The sequence below is a fragment of the Brachypodium distachyon genome, chromosome 1 (genome assembly GCF_000005505.3).
Source record: "Brachypodium distachyon strain Bd21 chromosome 1, Brachypodium_distachyon_v3.0, whole genome shotgun sequence".
Taxonomy (NCBI): Eukaryota; Viridiplantae; Streptophyta; class Magnoliopsida; order Poales; family Poaceae; genus Brachypodium; species Brachypodium distachyon.
The window spans coordinates 31,597,617-31,610,317 of record NC_016131.3 but is presented as its reverse complement, the minus strand read 5'-3'; the positions used below and the strand labels follow the sequence as shown (position 1 = coordinate 31,610,317).

Here is a 12,701-nt window from a genome sequence, read left to right as displayed (position 1 = left end):
ATTGTTAGATGCATATTTAAAAAAAAAAGTATGCTATTGTTCACATAAATATCATATTAATAGTGTAATCGCGGTCAAACTCTTGTCCTAATGAAAGAACCTAAGTCTTATATTTTAGGACCGATGGAGTAGCTTAAAAGATGACTAATTTAATTATGTACATTCACACAAAAGACCACCTGAGTCAATGACAACTGAACCCGAGTGACAATTGACAAATAATCAAAGCCCGCCTAGGAGGCACGGGAGTCTACCACAGTGATGCGCTAAAAGCCTAAACTCAATTAGCCCTGAGACCACGACGCTTTGGAGGCACAACAGTCCACCCATCGGCATCGGGAGAAGGGTTGGAGTCCATTGTCGTCTCTTCTGCCGCAGCAGCTTCATCATTCATCGTCGACGTGTCATCATCATCACTTAAGACAACCAAATAAATGCATTATCAAGACATATTTCATGGTCGATTCAATGGTTGTAGATGTTGGTGCATTTTTCTATAAATTTGGTCAAAGTCAGATAAGTTTGACTTAGGACAAAACCCACATCTCAAAACAAGTATGATCTCCCAAAAATACAAATATATTGGGACTCACACCGCATAAGCCCATGGCATACATGAACAAAACATGCAACCCACCCGTTGAAGCTATCCCTCTCCGATTATATCACAGTTTCACAATGAAGGCTTGAGGCAAATTGCAATTGCATCAGAAAGACCACATACTCTAACAAAAGTTATAGGTACACTCATAAAAATTTAAGGCATTTGCAAAAGAAGATTGGTAACACTTTGGTACTAAATTGCAGCAAAAGGTAGTTAAGAAGTGTGAACAGTTACAACATTTAATTATAAATCAGGAAAAAGGAGCATGTTATGACATCAGAAGTACATAGTACAACTGCCCTGGGAAATATATGATTCAATAAAATGCAACGGCAATACATACCTGTCTTCTTTGAGAAACATCATTTTCCTGAACATGTGAATTCTTTAACTTCTCTATAGGAGAATAGTTGCTTTGCAGGCATTGTTCATGTATAAACAATAATTGGTCAGCAACCTGTTTCAAAAGAAATATTGAAAGTACTGAAGATATACCATGCTTGGTACGACTAAAATGAATAACACTTGAAAACAACAGAAACACTCCATTGATTATTGTAAGAAGTTTGTGTATTATGCAACAGAACTATCCATTGAAGATAAATTAGATGGAGGTAACATAAAACAAGACCTAATTTCTTCTGAAGAATTATTAGCTGTACTATTTAGTGATAAGCCATAAAGCCCACAATTTTTTCCCAATCCCAACAATAATAATGTAAAAATTGAAATGATACAATCTAAATCCAAATTTCCATCCATGTATTTATCAAACCTTATTTATTAGGCTACCTATCTGGCACAGTGCACTTCAAAGACATGTATCATGATCCGATAATGTTAATATCAACCACAAACTATCACATACGACTCCTCCATCCCATATTAAGTGACTCAAATTTGCCAAATGCGAATGTATCTATGCCTAAAAATCGTCTAGATACATGTAATAAAAAGTCACTTAATATGGGACTGAGGGAGTATTAGGTAAGAATAGTAGAATACGATATTTGTTCATGGTTTTAAGCTGAGAAAGGCTCAAGGTCTTATGCTGCTGAACTACATCGAATAGGACTGTTCAACTTCTAAAAAACAGTAAATGAGGTATCAAGGTAACAAAAGTTAATTTACATATTCACTAATGCTAAATTGAACCACGCTACAGACCCACTCTACAAAGCAATAATACAGTGTACCCATAGAGTTTAACAGGAACTAGGTTCATGGAAAAAGTTCATCTAGTTAAAGCTTAAGTCGACGCTGAAAATGAATGGACAGGGGAAATAATTACATCCTGAACACTATTATTGTCCAAGTCAGCATTGAAGGATTTCACTATTTTGTCCTCCATCATATCCACCAAGTCTTCGAAAAAATATGGACCTGAGAAGGAAACCTTATCAATACAAATGGATGATGAAATTGAGGCCAAAATCAATTGACTTGGTGTAAAAAAAAAAGACTTCCTAAAATAAACTGAAGTTGTATAGGAATTGGACCAAAATCCTGACTAAAGAATACTGAGTAAAGGTTTGCATTTATGCAACTAAAATTTAATACAAACAACTAAAGTAAAAGAACAATACAATTATACAAAGATGGCTCAGGGCTGAAAGCTGAAATGTAAATCATTACAAGACGTTGCATAGTAGAAATTTTTCCATTTGGTTAAACAAGCTCTATTTTGTATCGAAGTTTTCAAATCATACATACAAGCAAAAATAGGTTTAACAATGGCAACTAGCTGGTAGTCTACAATTCCAAGGTCTCGTACACTTTTTACAAACTGACCAATCTGTGTCTAGTTATTTTTTTTTGATTAATTCGTGGCAATTGTTTTTTATTTTTTCGAAGTGTAAAACTGATCAAAACAGCACCGTAAGGAGATGAAAAAACTGGTTGAGGATAAATGGCCATCTGTTCTACTATTTGAATCAAAATAAACTAGAAGGGCAACCTCCAAAAAAGAATAGATGATATTAAGTTCTTTCACATCTCACATTTAATAGCCACAACATCCAATTGTGACGATCAATTCATACAAAGCACGACGTTCTTCCCCATCGTGAATCAAACTTTTGCTGGTTGAATCTTGCTTCCTCTCTGGTTGAGACACAACTACGCGTGACATAGCAACTTCCCACACAATTGATCCCAGTCCCGAATTGCCCAAGCCAGATAGGAGAATTCAGAAATTAAACCTAACCGTATCAACTTTGCTACCGGATCCCGCCTCAAGGAGGAACAAATTATCTGAGCATGCTGAAGGAGGTGTACGTACCCTTGGAGCGACAGAACCAGGAAAGGATGGACTCGCCGAACTGATCGGCCTTGGCGCGGGAGTCGCGTCCACCCCACTCGTTCTCCACTGCCACCTGCAGCGTCGTCCACCGCGCGAAGACCAGCCTGATGGCCTCTCCAAGCGCCGCCCTCGCCTCGGCGGAAATCGGGCCGCTGTTGGATGCGGCCATGGTGTCCGGTGTCGTGACTCGGAAGGTTTGGGACGGAGGAAGGCGGCTAGGGTTGTGGTCTATGTGCGCTCGACGGCGGTGCACTTTGAGCTTAGAAAGCTTTTGGTCTGGGCTATCGGTTGCATAGATCGCCAAGGTTTAGATTTTTTTTTATATATTTATAAAACAAGATTAATACAAAATTAATTTTATTTTAAAAATTACACTTTTGACCAAGTGCGACCCGGCCATGGGGTGAATTTTCCCAAAGCAGCCCATCCACCCTCCCAAATATGCATAAAGGCATTCAACCCTCCCGAAGGTTTCGTATGGGTAGATGTGTTGGCAATTTGGACAGGACTCTTCCCTCATTGATTGCAACACGAGCATGTGGCTCTCGTGTCGGAAACTCTACGGGAACACATGAAAAGAACAGCAGAACAGGACGCAAAGATCGTTAAGATCGTTATCGGAGCCCCCCGATCAACACATTCTTTCATTGAAGCTTTCCTTCGTGATATCAAGATATCATCACCTTGACGAGAAAAGACCTGCCATCCACGTGCTTCAAAGCCGGTAGTGCGATAGATTCCCCCGCCAGCAACTCATGTGAAGATTAATGTGGATGTAGATGTTGCCAAGAAGTATTGCACTCAAGCGGTTGCCGCAGTCCGCCACGGAGCTTACGGCCATTTTCTTGGTGCTTCCGCCCAGGTCTTCGCCAGCATTGTTGACCCCGAAACGTTGGAGGCGCTCGCCTGCAGGGAAGCTCTCTCTCTGGCGGAAGATCTACATGCACTCATGGTCGTACTGCGTCTGACTGCCTTGAAGTCATCACAACGCTACAGAGCGGCAATCTGGGTCACTTTGCTCTCGTGCTGCAAGAGATAAAACATCGACGTCCATGTTTCGCCTCAGTGAGCTTCATGCGTGAAGGAAGAACATCGAACATGGAGGCACATGCTCTGGCACGTGTGAAAGGGCATTTCTCTCCTAAATGGTTTTGGTGGTGATAACAACATGTTCTATATCTAATCGTCTGTCAAGTGTTTCAGATTTTATAAAGAAGTTGGCACAAGACAATGATGTGGACCCTCAAGGTCTAAGAAGCGTATCGGTGTTAGCGGTTTTTCCGATTTGATTTGAGTCGTAGGACATCTGTACTAAGAGAAAATCCACAAGGGAAAGTAACGGGTGAATCAATTTCACGTACAAAACTACAGATATTGCACCCACTAAAACCCTACCCCAAAACGTGAGAGAGAAGGAACAAAATCTAGCTTGTTATTTTCTGCCTACAGTCCAGGTGGCCCAAGTTCCGGCCGGAACTTCCGCCCCAACCTCCGGTCGCTCTCAGTTAGGATCGGAGAAAAATGCGGAACTTCTGGGTAGCCGAAAGTTCCGGCCTGTCACCGCGCACTGCATAACGGTTCGATTTTAGGGACCCCATATAAATATCCCTTCATCCCCAACGGGTCTTTTGCCCGAACTTTAGCCAAAAACGGCCCCACTCTCTCCTCAAGAACACAAGAACTTCATTTTCCTCGATCTCCCTCCATAGTTGATCCCTCAAGCCAATACTTTGAGATTTGAATGAGAAGATCGAGATCTAGGGTTTCACCAAGTCAAAAAATTGATTCCTCTTGTTTGCTTTGTGGATTTCGTTTCTCTTGGGTCGTTGGGAACTCTAGACGGAAGCGGTTGCCTTGAGCTCTTCCTTGGTGTTGAGGAGCTCGGGGATTGGATTGCGAGCCTCCAATTAAGTTATGGAGCAAGCCCCGGTCAAGTTTGTAAGGGTACGGTCTTCGCTCTCAAAGAAGCCATTAGTGAAGCTCACCTCTCCTTTGTGGTGTTTTGAGAAGAGAATAGAGTGAACCTTTGTGGCGCCTCTACCTTTGTGGTAGAGCACTGCTCCAAACGGAAACGTATACCTATCCCAAAAAGTGGATCTCCGATGAAATCTTCGTCTCCCGTGTGATATCCATTCTTACATTTACATTCTTGTAAGCTTAATTGTTATCTTGTTGCTTCGGTTATCGCTTCGGCTATTGCACTTCGTACTAGGGTTGCATTAACTTTAGAGAATCTAGTAAACTTTAGGATTAAGTGTTTGTATCTTTCAAGAAAAAGAAAAAAAGAAAATTTGTTAGTCGCCTATTCACCCCACCACTCTAGTCGACCATACCAATCTTTCAGCGTGTTTTCCTTTTCAATCCCTCTAAACTTGGTTAATCAATAAAGCGGCGGCTTTTTCCCTAAAAAAAAGCTTTTTTTCTTCGTTATCATTGTAAGCAGTCCATCTTTTCATTTTTGTCTTCGGTTTTCTTCTAGTTTTTTCTTAGTTTTTAATTCATTTTTTACGTCCTTTTTTTTGCATATTTTTGTTTTGAGTAATTATCAAGGAGCCATTATTTTTGGAAGTTTAGTATTAGAAAACCAGAACTTTTGAACTTTTTTTCACTTAAACCACAACTTTTGTACTAATCTGTTATAGAAAACCCATAATTTCGCAATCTAGCAGATTGAAACCAGAACCGACATGTGCCCCCACTCGTCAGCGTCTAGAACCCAAGATAACTCAGTTTTCAGGAGGCCCAGTCCACAGCTTAGTCGAACCGACCGGGTTCGACCACAATACACAAATCGGTCGGTTTTCAGTTAAATAATTCATCTGAGGGTTTCTTCAATGTATTTTTGGGGAGCATCGTCACAAGATCCGCTTAATACCTTCCTTCATTAGTCAGCTAAAGAGTGTGTCATGTGCAGCCACATCTAACAATTATACACTTGACCTATAATAGTCAGTTGTGGGGCATGGTTGATACGGACAAGCCCGAACTGTGGTTAAACAGGCCAGATCCGGCCCGGCAAGTGAAAAACCAGATTTAATTTAGGTACATACGCTGACATGTGGGACCCAATGGTCAGATGTTTGGTTAACTAGCTAGATTGAAAAATTATGGGTTTCCTATGACTAACTAATTGTTCTTCACAATTGATATTTTTAATTCTTTGTTCTATTTCTTTTTCCTGTAAAAATGCTCTTTTGAAGGAGCTCATAATTATTTGATTTTTTTTGTATCTGTGTTTCATGTAGATCATTCTATCGGGAGGTAGGGTCTCATGTTATGACGGAGATGAATTGCTTTCATAAGGCTATACATAGAATTTATTTCATCAGGAAAGGGGGCATTCTGGGTACCGCATAATATGGCACTGTAGCTTTACTGTTCATTAGCTTGCATACCCCAACATTTTTATGTGAGCAAAATTTGAAAGTTTATGTGAGCAAATTTTGCAAAAGTTAAGTCTTGCACTCTCTTGACCACCTTACAAAATTGTTTTATATATTGCATTTCACTTATATCTTGTTAATTTACTCTGCCCATTTCTTCTTATCTGTAAATTTTGTTGTCCTTAGTCAAACCTTTTCAATTTCGATTTGAGTTTTACAAAAAAAAATTGATCAAAATATGCAACATAAAACTGATGCAATACAAAAATAGTATTTGACAGTGGACCATACTAATTTGGTGTTTTTTTCCCCAACAAAATCGATCTAAACTCGTAAAGTTTGATTTAGAAAAAACCCAAATGTACAAATGTCTATTTGAAAACTGATACGGATTACATTTACCATGAGGCTACGAGCAACACAAATTCTGATATAATTTACAAATGTGGCAATTCTAAAATGATAGATGGACCATATCCAATCCAAAACAAACTCAATATGAAAAACCCAAGCATGCAGGGTTCGGGTGGCAGCTGTTCCTTGCCGGCGATCGAGGAAATCAACGCTCGATCGATCTTAATTAAACGGCAACGACGGGTTTGGTGGGCAGGTCCTTGCCGGCGAGGAAGTGCGCGAAGAGCTGGCTGGCCTGCACGGGCGCGATGGTGGGCACCATGTGGCCGGCTCCACGGACCGTGACCAACGTGAGCCCGTCGTAGGCCACCGTGTAGCCGCCGACCTGGTCGCTGGTGAACCACTCCGCCCAGGGCCTGACCGTCTTGAGCCCGAGCTTGCGCAGCGCGCGGCGCGTCGACGAGACGGGCACGCGCGCGTCCGTGTCGCCGCTGTACACCCAGACGCGCAGCCCGGCGCCGACCGCCTTCTTGATCGCCGGCAGCGTCGACGCCGGCGAGTCCTGCCAGTTCTGGAACAGGTCGTTGCTGCACGCCGACCAGCCGTACGGGATGCTGCCCGTGACGTTGGCGTGCAGCGCGTCCTGCACGTCCCGCCGGTTCAGGTACGCCTCCGTGTAGCCGTCCTGGCACGGGTCGTAGGCGTCGTACCGGAGCCGGAGGCGGAGCTGGGGCACGTCGTTCTTGTTGGTGGTGCTACTGGTGCTGGGGGATGGTCGCCGGAGACGGCGTGTAGTCCTGGAGTTTGTGGACGTGGTGCACACGGGGGTGTAGAGGCTGTAGATGTCGACGTCGTTGAAGGCCTCGTAGAAGGAGTTGAGGGCGTTGTCGCAGGCGGCGTTGCTGCTGTTGTTCTCCGCGCCGGACGAGAAGTCGCTGCTCTGGCCCGAGGAGAAGTTGCAGTGCTTTGTCAGGTCGGCGTAGAGCTCGTCCGAGATCACGGCGTGGTCCCACGCGTAGTCCACCATGCCGCTGTCGTCCGACGCTTCGTCGATCGCCGCGTTCCCGATCTTAATTAAGGAAGATATATACGGGCAAACAGTTGTTAGTACGTACTAAAAGGATCTTTTTTTTGGTAATTCCTGTTGAAGAGTGTATTTTTTGTCTTGATGACGTACCAAGAATCCCTTGAAATTGATGCGCCTGCTCTTGTGCACCTTCTTATTTTGCTCCAGGATCTTCTCGGAGAGATTGGGGACATAGTGCCCTGCAATGCATATGCACAAAATTGATTAGATTTAACCCGTAATTGGTGTACGAATAGTATCGCAGTCTGAGAGGATCGGGAGCTAATCTCACCAGCGTAGCTCTCTCCGGCAATGTAGAAATCGTGGCCCTTGAACTGCGGGAACCTCTCAAACCAATTAACGAGGAACGTGTAGGCATCGTGAGCTTCACAAACACACCATGGAGTGTCAGGTTCGTTACAGAGAATTTGGAGGAATAATAAATATAAATATAGGAAGAAATATATATGAACCATGTATATATACGTACCAGCGAGCTCGTCACCGAACCTCCTGATATCGGCGGTGGTGTTTGTGTAGGAGAATCCAACGCCGGCAGGTTGCTCCAAGAAGAGCAGGTTCGCCTCTGCAGTTGCACACATCAAAATGAATTAAGTTTTTTAGATTTAAGATTAACAGTAAGATAATTTCCAATTAGCAACAAAGTCGAACTTATTTGATGATTTCTTTTTTAGATCGATGATGAACAGCATATACTAAATCGATAATAAACTCGAACCAAAGTAATCTTGACAGCACATATATAGATGAATTACTGTTAATTACCTTTGTTCCACGAGTGGGGGTTTAGCTTGAGCTCCGGGGTTCCCTTCTGGGTGAACAAGGGCCCCACCTCCTGCAACGCTCCGTATCCCAGCGACGAGCATCCCGGCCCTGCATCATCAATCCATTATCCATCCGTGCTACTACAACATTGCACAAATTTGAAGAAATTGGATCATAAACAGAAAACAAATCTCATATTTATACGCGCGTACCTCCGTTGAGCCAGAGGACGAGGGGTTTCTTGCTAACTTGGTGCGTGGCCTCGAAGAACCAGTAGAAGAGCGCGCGGCCGTGGGTGGCGTTCACGGTCACGTACCCGGAGAAGTGCCTGAACCCGAGCCCCGCCGGCTGCCCAGGCAGGGACTCCACCAGGTCGGCCGCCTGGCGCTCGAACACCTCTCCGTAGCCCCCGCCGTGGTGGTGGTGCCTCGCCGTCGTCGTCGACGCCGTAGCGAGGACCACGGCCAGCAGGAGGACGACGACGCTAGCCGCCGCCGTCGACATGGTTACTCGACGGAGGTAGAAAGATCTTTTATCTTTAGCCGAGATCGTGCGTACGTGTGGAAGTTTTCTGCTGTTGCTATGGCACGTACGTGCGTGTATATATATGGGAGGGAGTTGGACCTTTTTACTGTACTCCTGATATTGGATTGGGTGTTTTGGTTGGTAGCGTGGCCGTGTTTGGATGGAAATCAATCTAGGAGGAATCAGGGCTGTAGAAGGTCGATCTGTTTGTTAAGTGGTTAAGATTGGAGTCTCAATTAATTAGTAGCATATCAGGAGATCAATGTTGTTTGGGCACATGTATCTGGACCAATTACGATGCCAGATTATTATTTTCAAGAATCCGGCTGCAGAGACGGATTCCACGCGCGATCCCACGTACGCTTTGTAATGTCCAACTGTCAAGCAAGGATCTTTTTAGGTTTGTTTTCAATTTTCAGCATGGATATTTTGTTTTTGACAGCTTCGGCTTGGATTTATTTATTAATCGCACCTTCTTTTTTTATTGAAAGGAGTTTTTCACATTCTTTGAGTCTTCTTCCGTGGGGTCAATTTTGTACTGCGACACCGGACATGCTAGACCGGTACTGCACCGTACGTATGTCGAGAAATACCGGCAGGGCTGGGCGCCTAGACCATGAGCCCATGGCACGATAGACGGGTACAGATTAGAACGGTACACTAGTACAGTACATGCTGACAGACGTAGAATCACTCAACCACAGACACGGAGAGACCGATAAGAGAATCATGTCAATTGCTGCGATTGAATGGATTGGATTAACACATGTAGGTGCACACATAGATAGGGATGGCACCTACCCGATACCCGCATACCCGACGGGTATGTACCCGTTTAAGGTACGGGTAAGAAAATATATCCGCGGGTACATAAATGGTAAAATATTGTACCGATGGGTTTGGCGCGTATAGGTATGGTATTGGCATATCCGAACCCGTGTACCCGTCTACCCGCATATAGACCACTACAAGAAGCCCATTAAATCTTACCCAACCCAACATCTATAGTATATTAATCGGCCCCCAATACCTAACCCTAGTTCCACTCATCCTCATCCCATCCCTGCCAGTCCGCAGCTGCCGCCTACTCCCGTCCTCCACCAGCCCGCCGCCTCCTCCCCCGATCCGCCGCCTCGTGCCCCGTCTCCTCCATCGACCCGCCGCCCTGCGACCCCACCTCGACCACAAGCCCGCCGTCCCGCGCGCCGTCTCCTCCACAAGCGTGTCGTCCCCCGTGCCACCCCGCGCCCCGCCTCCTCCACCGCCCCGCCCGCTGCCTCATCTCGTCCCGTCGCCACGACCACGACCACGAGCCTCTGTCCGCAGCAAGCCTGGAGCCGTGAAGCAGCAACGAGCAAGATGAGGAGCAGGGCGACCTGCACCTGCAGCGCCCTGCTGCATCTCGAGACGGCCGGCTCTTTTTTGTTCTTCATTGAAAACTTTCATTCTGCAGATGTGATTCTTTCAAGAGCTAGCAAGAGGAGCTAGGTAGGCGCTGGCCACAGTATGAGTGATTGATCAGAGCGAGCGAGGAATGAAACGCAGCTCAGGTCCTGGGCTCCTGGCCAGACACTACCCACGGGTAACCCGTACCCGTGACGGGTGGCGGGTATGATAAAATTTCATACCCGACTACGGGTATGGGTATGGGTAGCAGTTGAGGGTCGGGTCGTCAGGTACGGGTATGGTTGTGCTATACCCGTACCCGATGGGTGCCATTCGGAGTGGTGCCTTCCCATACTCTTACCTGCTTCGTTTGATTTTACCCGTACCCAAACCCGTGAAGGGGTACAATTTTTTTCCATACCCATTACTCAGTAGTGTAGACGGGTACCTGCGGGTAAAAATACCCATGTTAATATTTAATCACATAGTCGTAAACAACAATATATTCCTTAGAAGGAACAATATACTTCTAAAAAACTGCAATAATCATGTCACAAAACACTACATTAGCATAATATTAACAACAACAACAACACAAAAAAGATAATGTTTCGTTAAAAATAGCAACACATAATGACAAAAACTGCAGCACATTGTGAGCCTATCTTCTCCGTGAAGATTGCACCCACACGCTAGCTAGTATATGGGTAAACGGGTACATGGTATGGGTTACGCATTCCCATACCCGTACCCGTTCTACCCGATGGGTATGGAATTTTTCACATTTACGTAACCGTAGGTAAAGTTTTTGGCCCAAACCATGCCCTAATAGGGATTTACCCGCTGGGTAAGCGAGTAATGGGTACCCATTGCCATCCCTACACATAGAGCATAGCCCCACAAAGCTGGCAATGCACACATTGGCATCATGCTTTGTGATTTTCTCAACTTTGGCTCAGTTATAGTTCGAGTCTGGGGAGCATTGCCGGCTGGCCGATTTCCCCCGACCGTGTGCCTTATCGTCATATGTTCCTGCTTTGTGCAGGCGACTACTTCGGCTCATTAACGCCTTCATGCAAGTCGAGGCTTGACTGGCTCCAGGTTGACGGCTTGGCGGTGGCTGCCTTGGTTTCATTGGCGGCGGGTTTGGTTGGCCTGTGAGGTTGTGGAAGTCCAACAAGACCCGGGACCTATTTGCCTTTCTCTTTTTTTCGTTGGTCTTGTTCTTTGTTGGGCTGTGCCAGCGCTTTCTGTATCCTTCTAGTATGTTTCGTGGTCGGTGTACTTGCATCCTTACTCAATAATATATTCCAGCATCGTGATAAAAAAAACTTTGGCTCGGTTTGTCGTTGTTAAATTGTGTTGTGCTAAACTTATTTTATAATTCGATGCGGAAAAATACACACGAGAGTTAGGAAAAATACTTATCTTGTGGTAAGTATTTCAAGTTTTATGAAGAACTCGACACAAGATGAATTGTGGACCCCTAAAAAGGAAAGAAGAGTAGCGGCGTTTAGCGGCTTCTTCGGTTGATTTGAGTTGTAGGACATCCATACTATTAAGAGGGGATCCACAAGGGAAGGTAATAGGTGAATCAATTTCACGTACACATTTACACCAAATTGCACCCACTAAAAAGCCTATCCAAAAAGGTGTGAGAAGAAAACAGTTTTCAGAAGGTGTTTCTAGCATTTCAGGATTCCAGGTGGCGGATGTTCCCGGTGAACTTCCGCCCGAACCTCCGGGTGCTCTCTGTTAGTCCCGCGGGAATATGCGGAACTTCCAGTGAATATTCGGAACTTCCGGTCAGCCGGAAGTTCCGGCCTACTCCGACCTGTGCCTAACGGCTCGATTTTTGGGAACCCACTTATATACCCCTTCATCCCCAACGAGCCTGTTGACCAAGCAAGCAGCCAAGAACACCTCAACTCACCTCAAGATTAAATCTTCAAGATCTCCCTCCCTAGCCACTCATAACTCGTGGTTCTTTGAGGATTGGAGGAGAAGATCTTGCTCTAGGATTTCACCAAGTCAAAAAGTTGATTCCCCTTGTTTTCTTTGTGGATTTCGTTTCTCTTGAGTTGTTGGGAACCCTAGACGGGAGCGGTCACCTCGAGCTCTCCCTTGGTGTGTGAGGAGCTCGGGGCTTGGATTGGGAGCCTCCGATTGAGTTGTGGAGTTTGCCCCGGTCAAGTTTGTAAGGGTTCGGCGTTCGCCCTCAAGGAAGCCATTAGTGGAACTCACCTCACCTTTGTGGTGTTGTGAGAGCTCATCCCACCTTTGTGGTGTGGTGAG

General features: G+C 45.1%; 2 protein-coding genes across 3 annotated transcripts; both read right to left on the bottom strand.

The window, feature by feature from the left end:
- Positions 1–34: 34 nt before the first annotated feature.
- LOC100821665 (pre-rRNA-processing protein TSR2) lies at positions 35–3,194 on the bottom strand. The gene is made up of 4 exons (XM_010229193.3): positions 2,886–3,194; positions 1,896–1,987; positions 948–1,061; positions 35–416 (listed from the first exon to the last, which is right to left on the bottom strand). The coding sequence occupies exons 1-4, from the start codon at positions 3,073–3,075 to the stop codon at positions 414–416; spliced, it is 399 nt and encodes a 132-aa protein (XP_010227495.1). The 5' UTR covers positions 3,076–3,194; the 3' UTR covers positions 35–413.
- A 3,420-nt stretch (positions 3,195–6,614) lies between these two features.
- LOC100821361 (serine carboxypeptidase-like 34) lies at positions 6,615–9,022 on the bottom strand. 2 transcript variants are annotated; one of them, XM_003560524.3, is made up of 6 exons: positions 8,708–9,022; positions 8,496–8,603; positions 8,200–8,295; positions 8,002–8,094; positions 7,821–7,909; positions 6,615–7,712 (listed from the first exon to the last, which is right to left on the bottom strand). In XM_003560524.3, exons 1-6 carry the CDS (start codon positions 8,997–8,999, stop codon positions 6,870–6,872), a joined length of 1,521 nt encoding a protein of 506 aa, XP_003560572.1. In that variant the 5' UTR covers positions 9,000–9,022; the 3' UTR covers positions 6,615–6,869. The 2 variants fall into 2 exon arrangements, with proteins under 2 accessions (XP_003560572.1, XP_024313275.1); XM_024457507.1 differs by having other exon boundaries at positions 8,002–8,295.
- Positions 9,023–12,701: the final 3,679 nt, after the last annotated feature.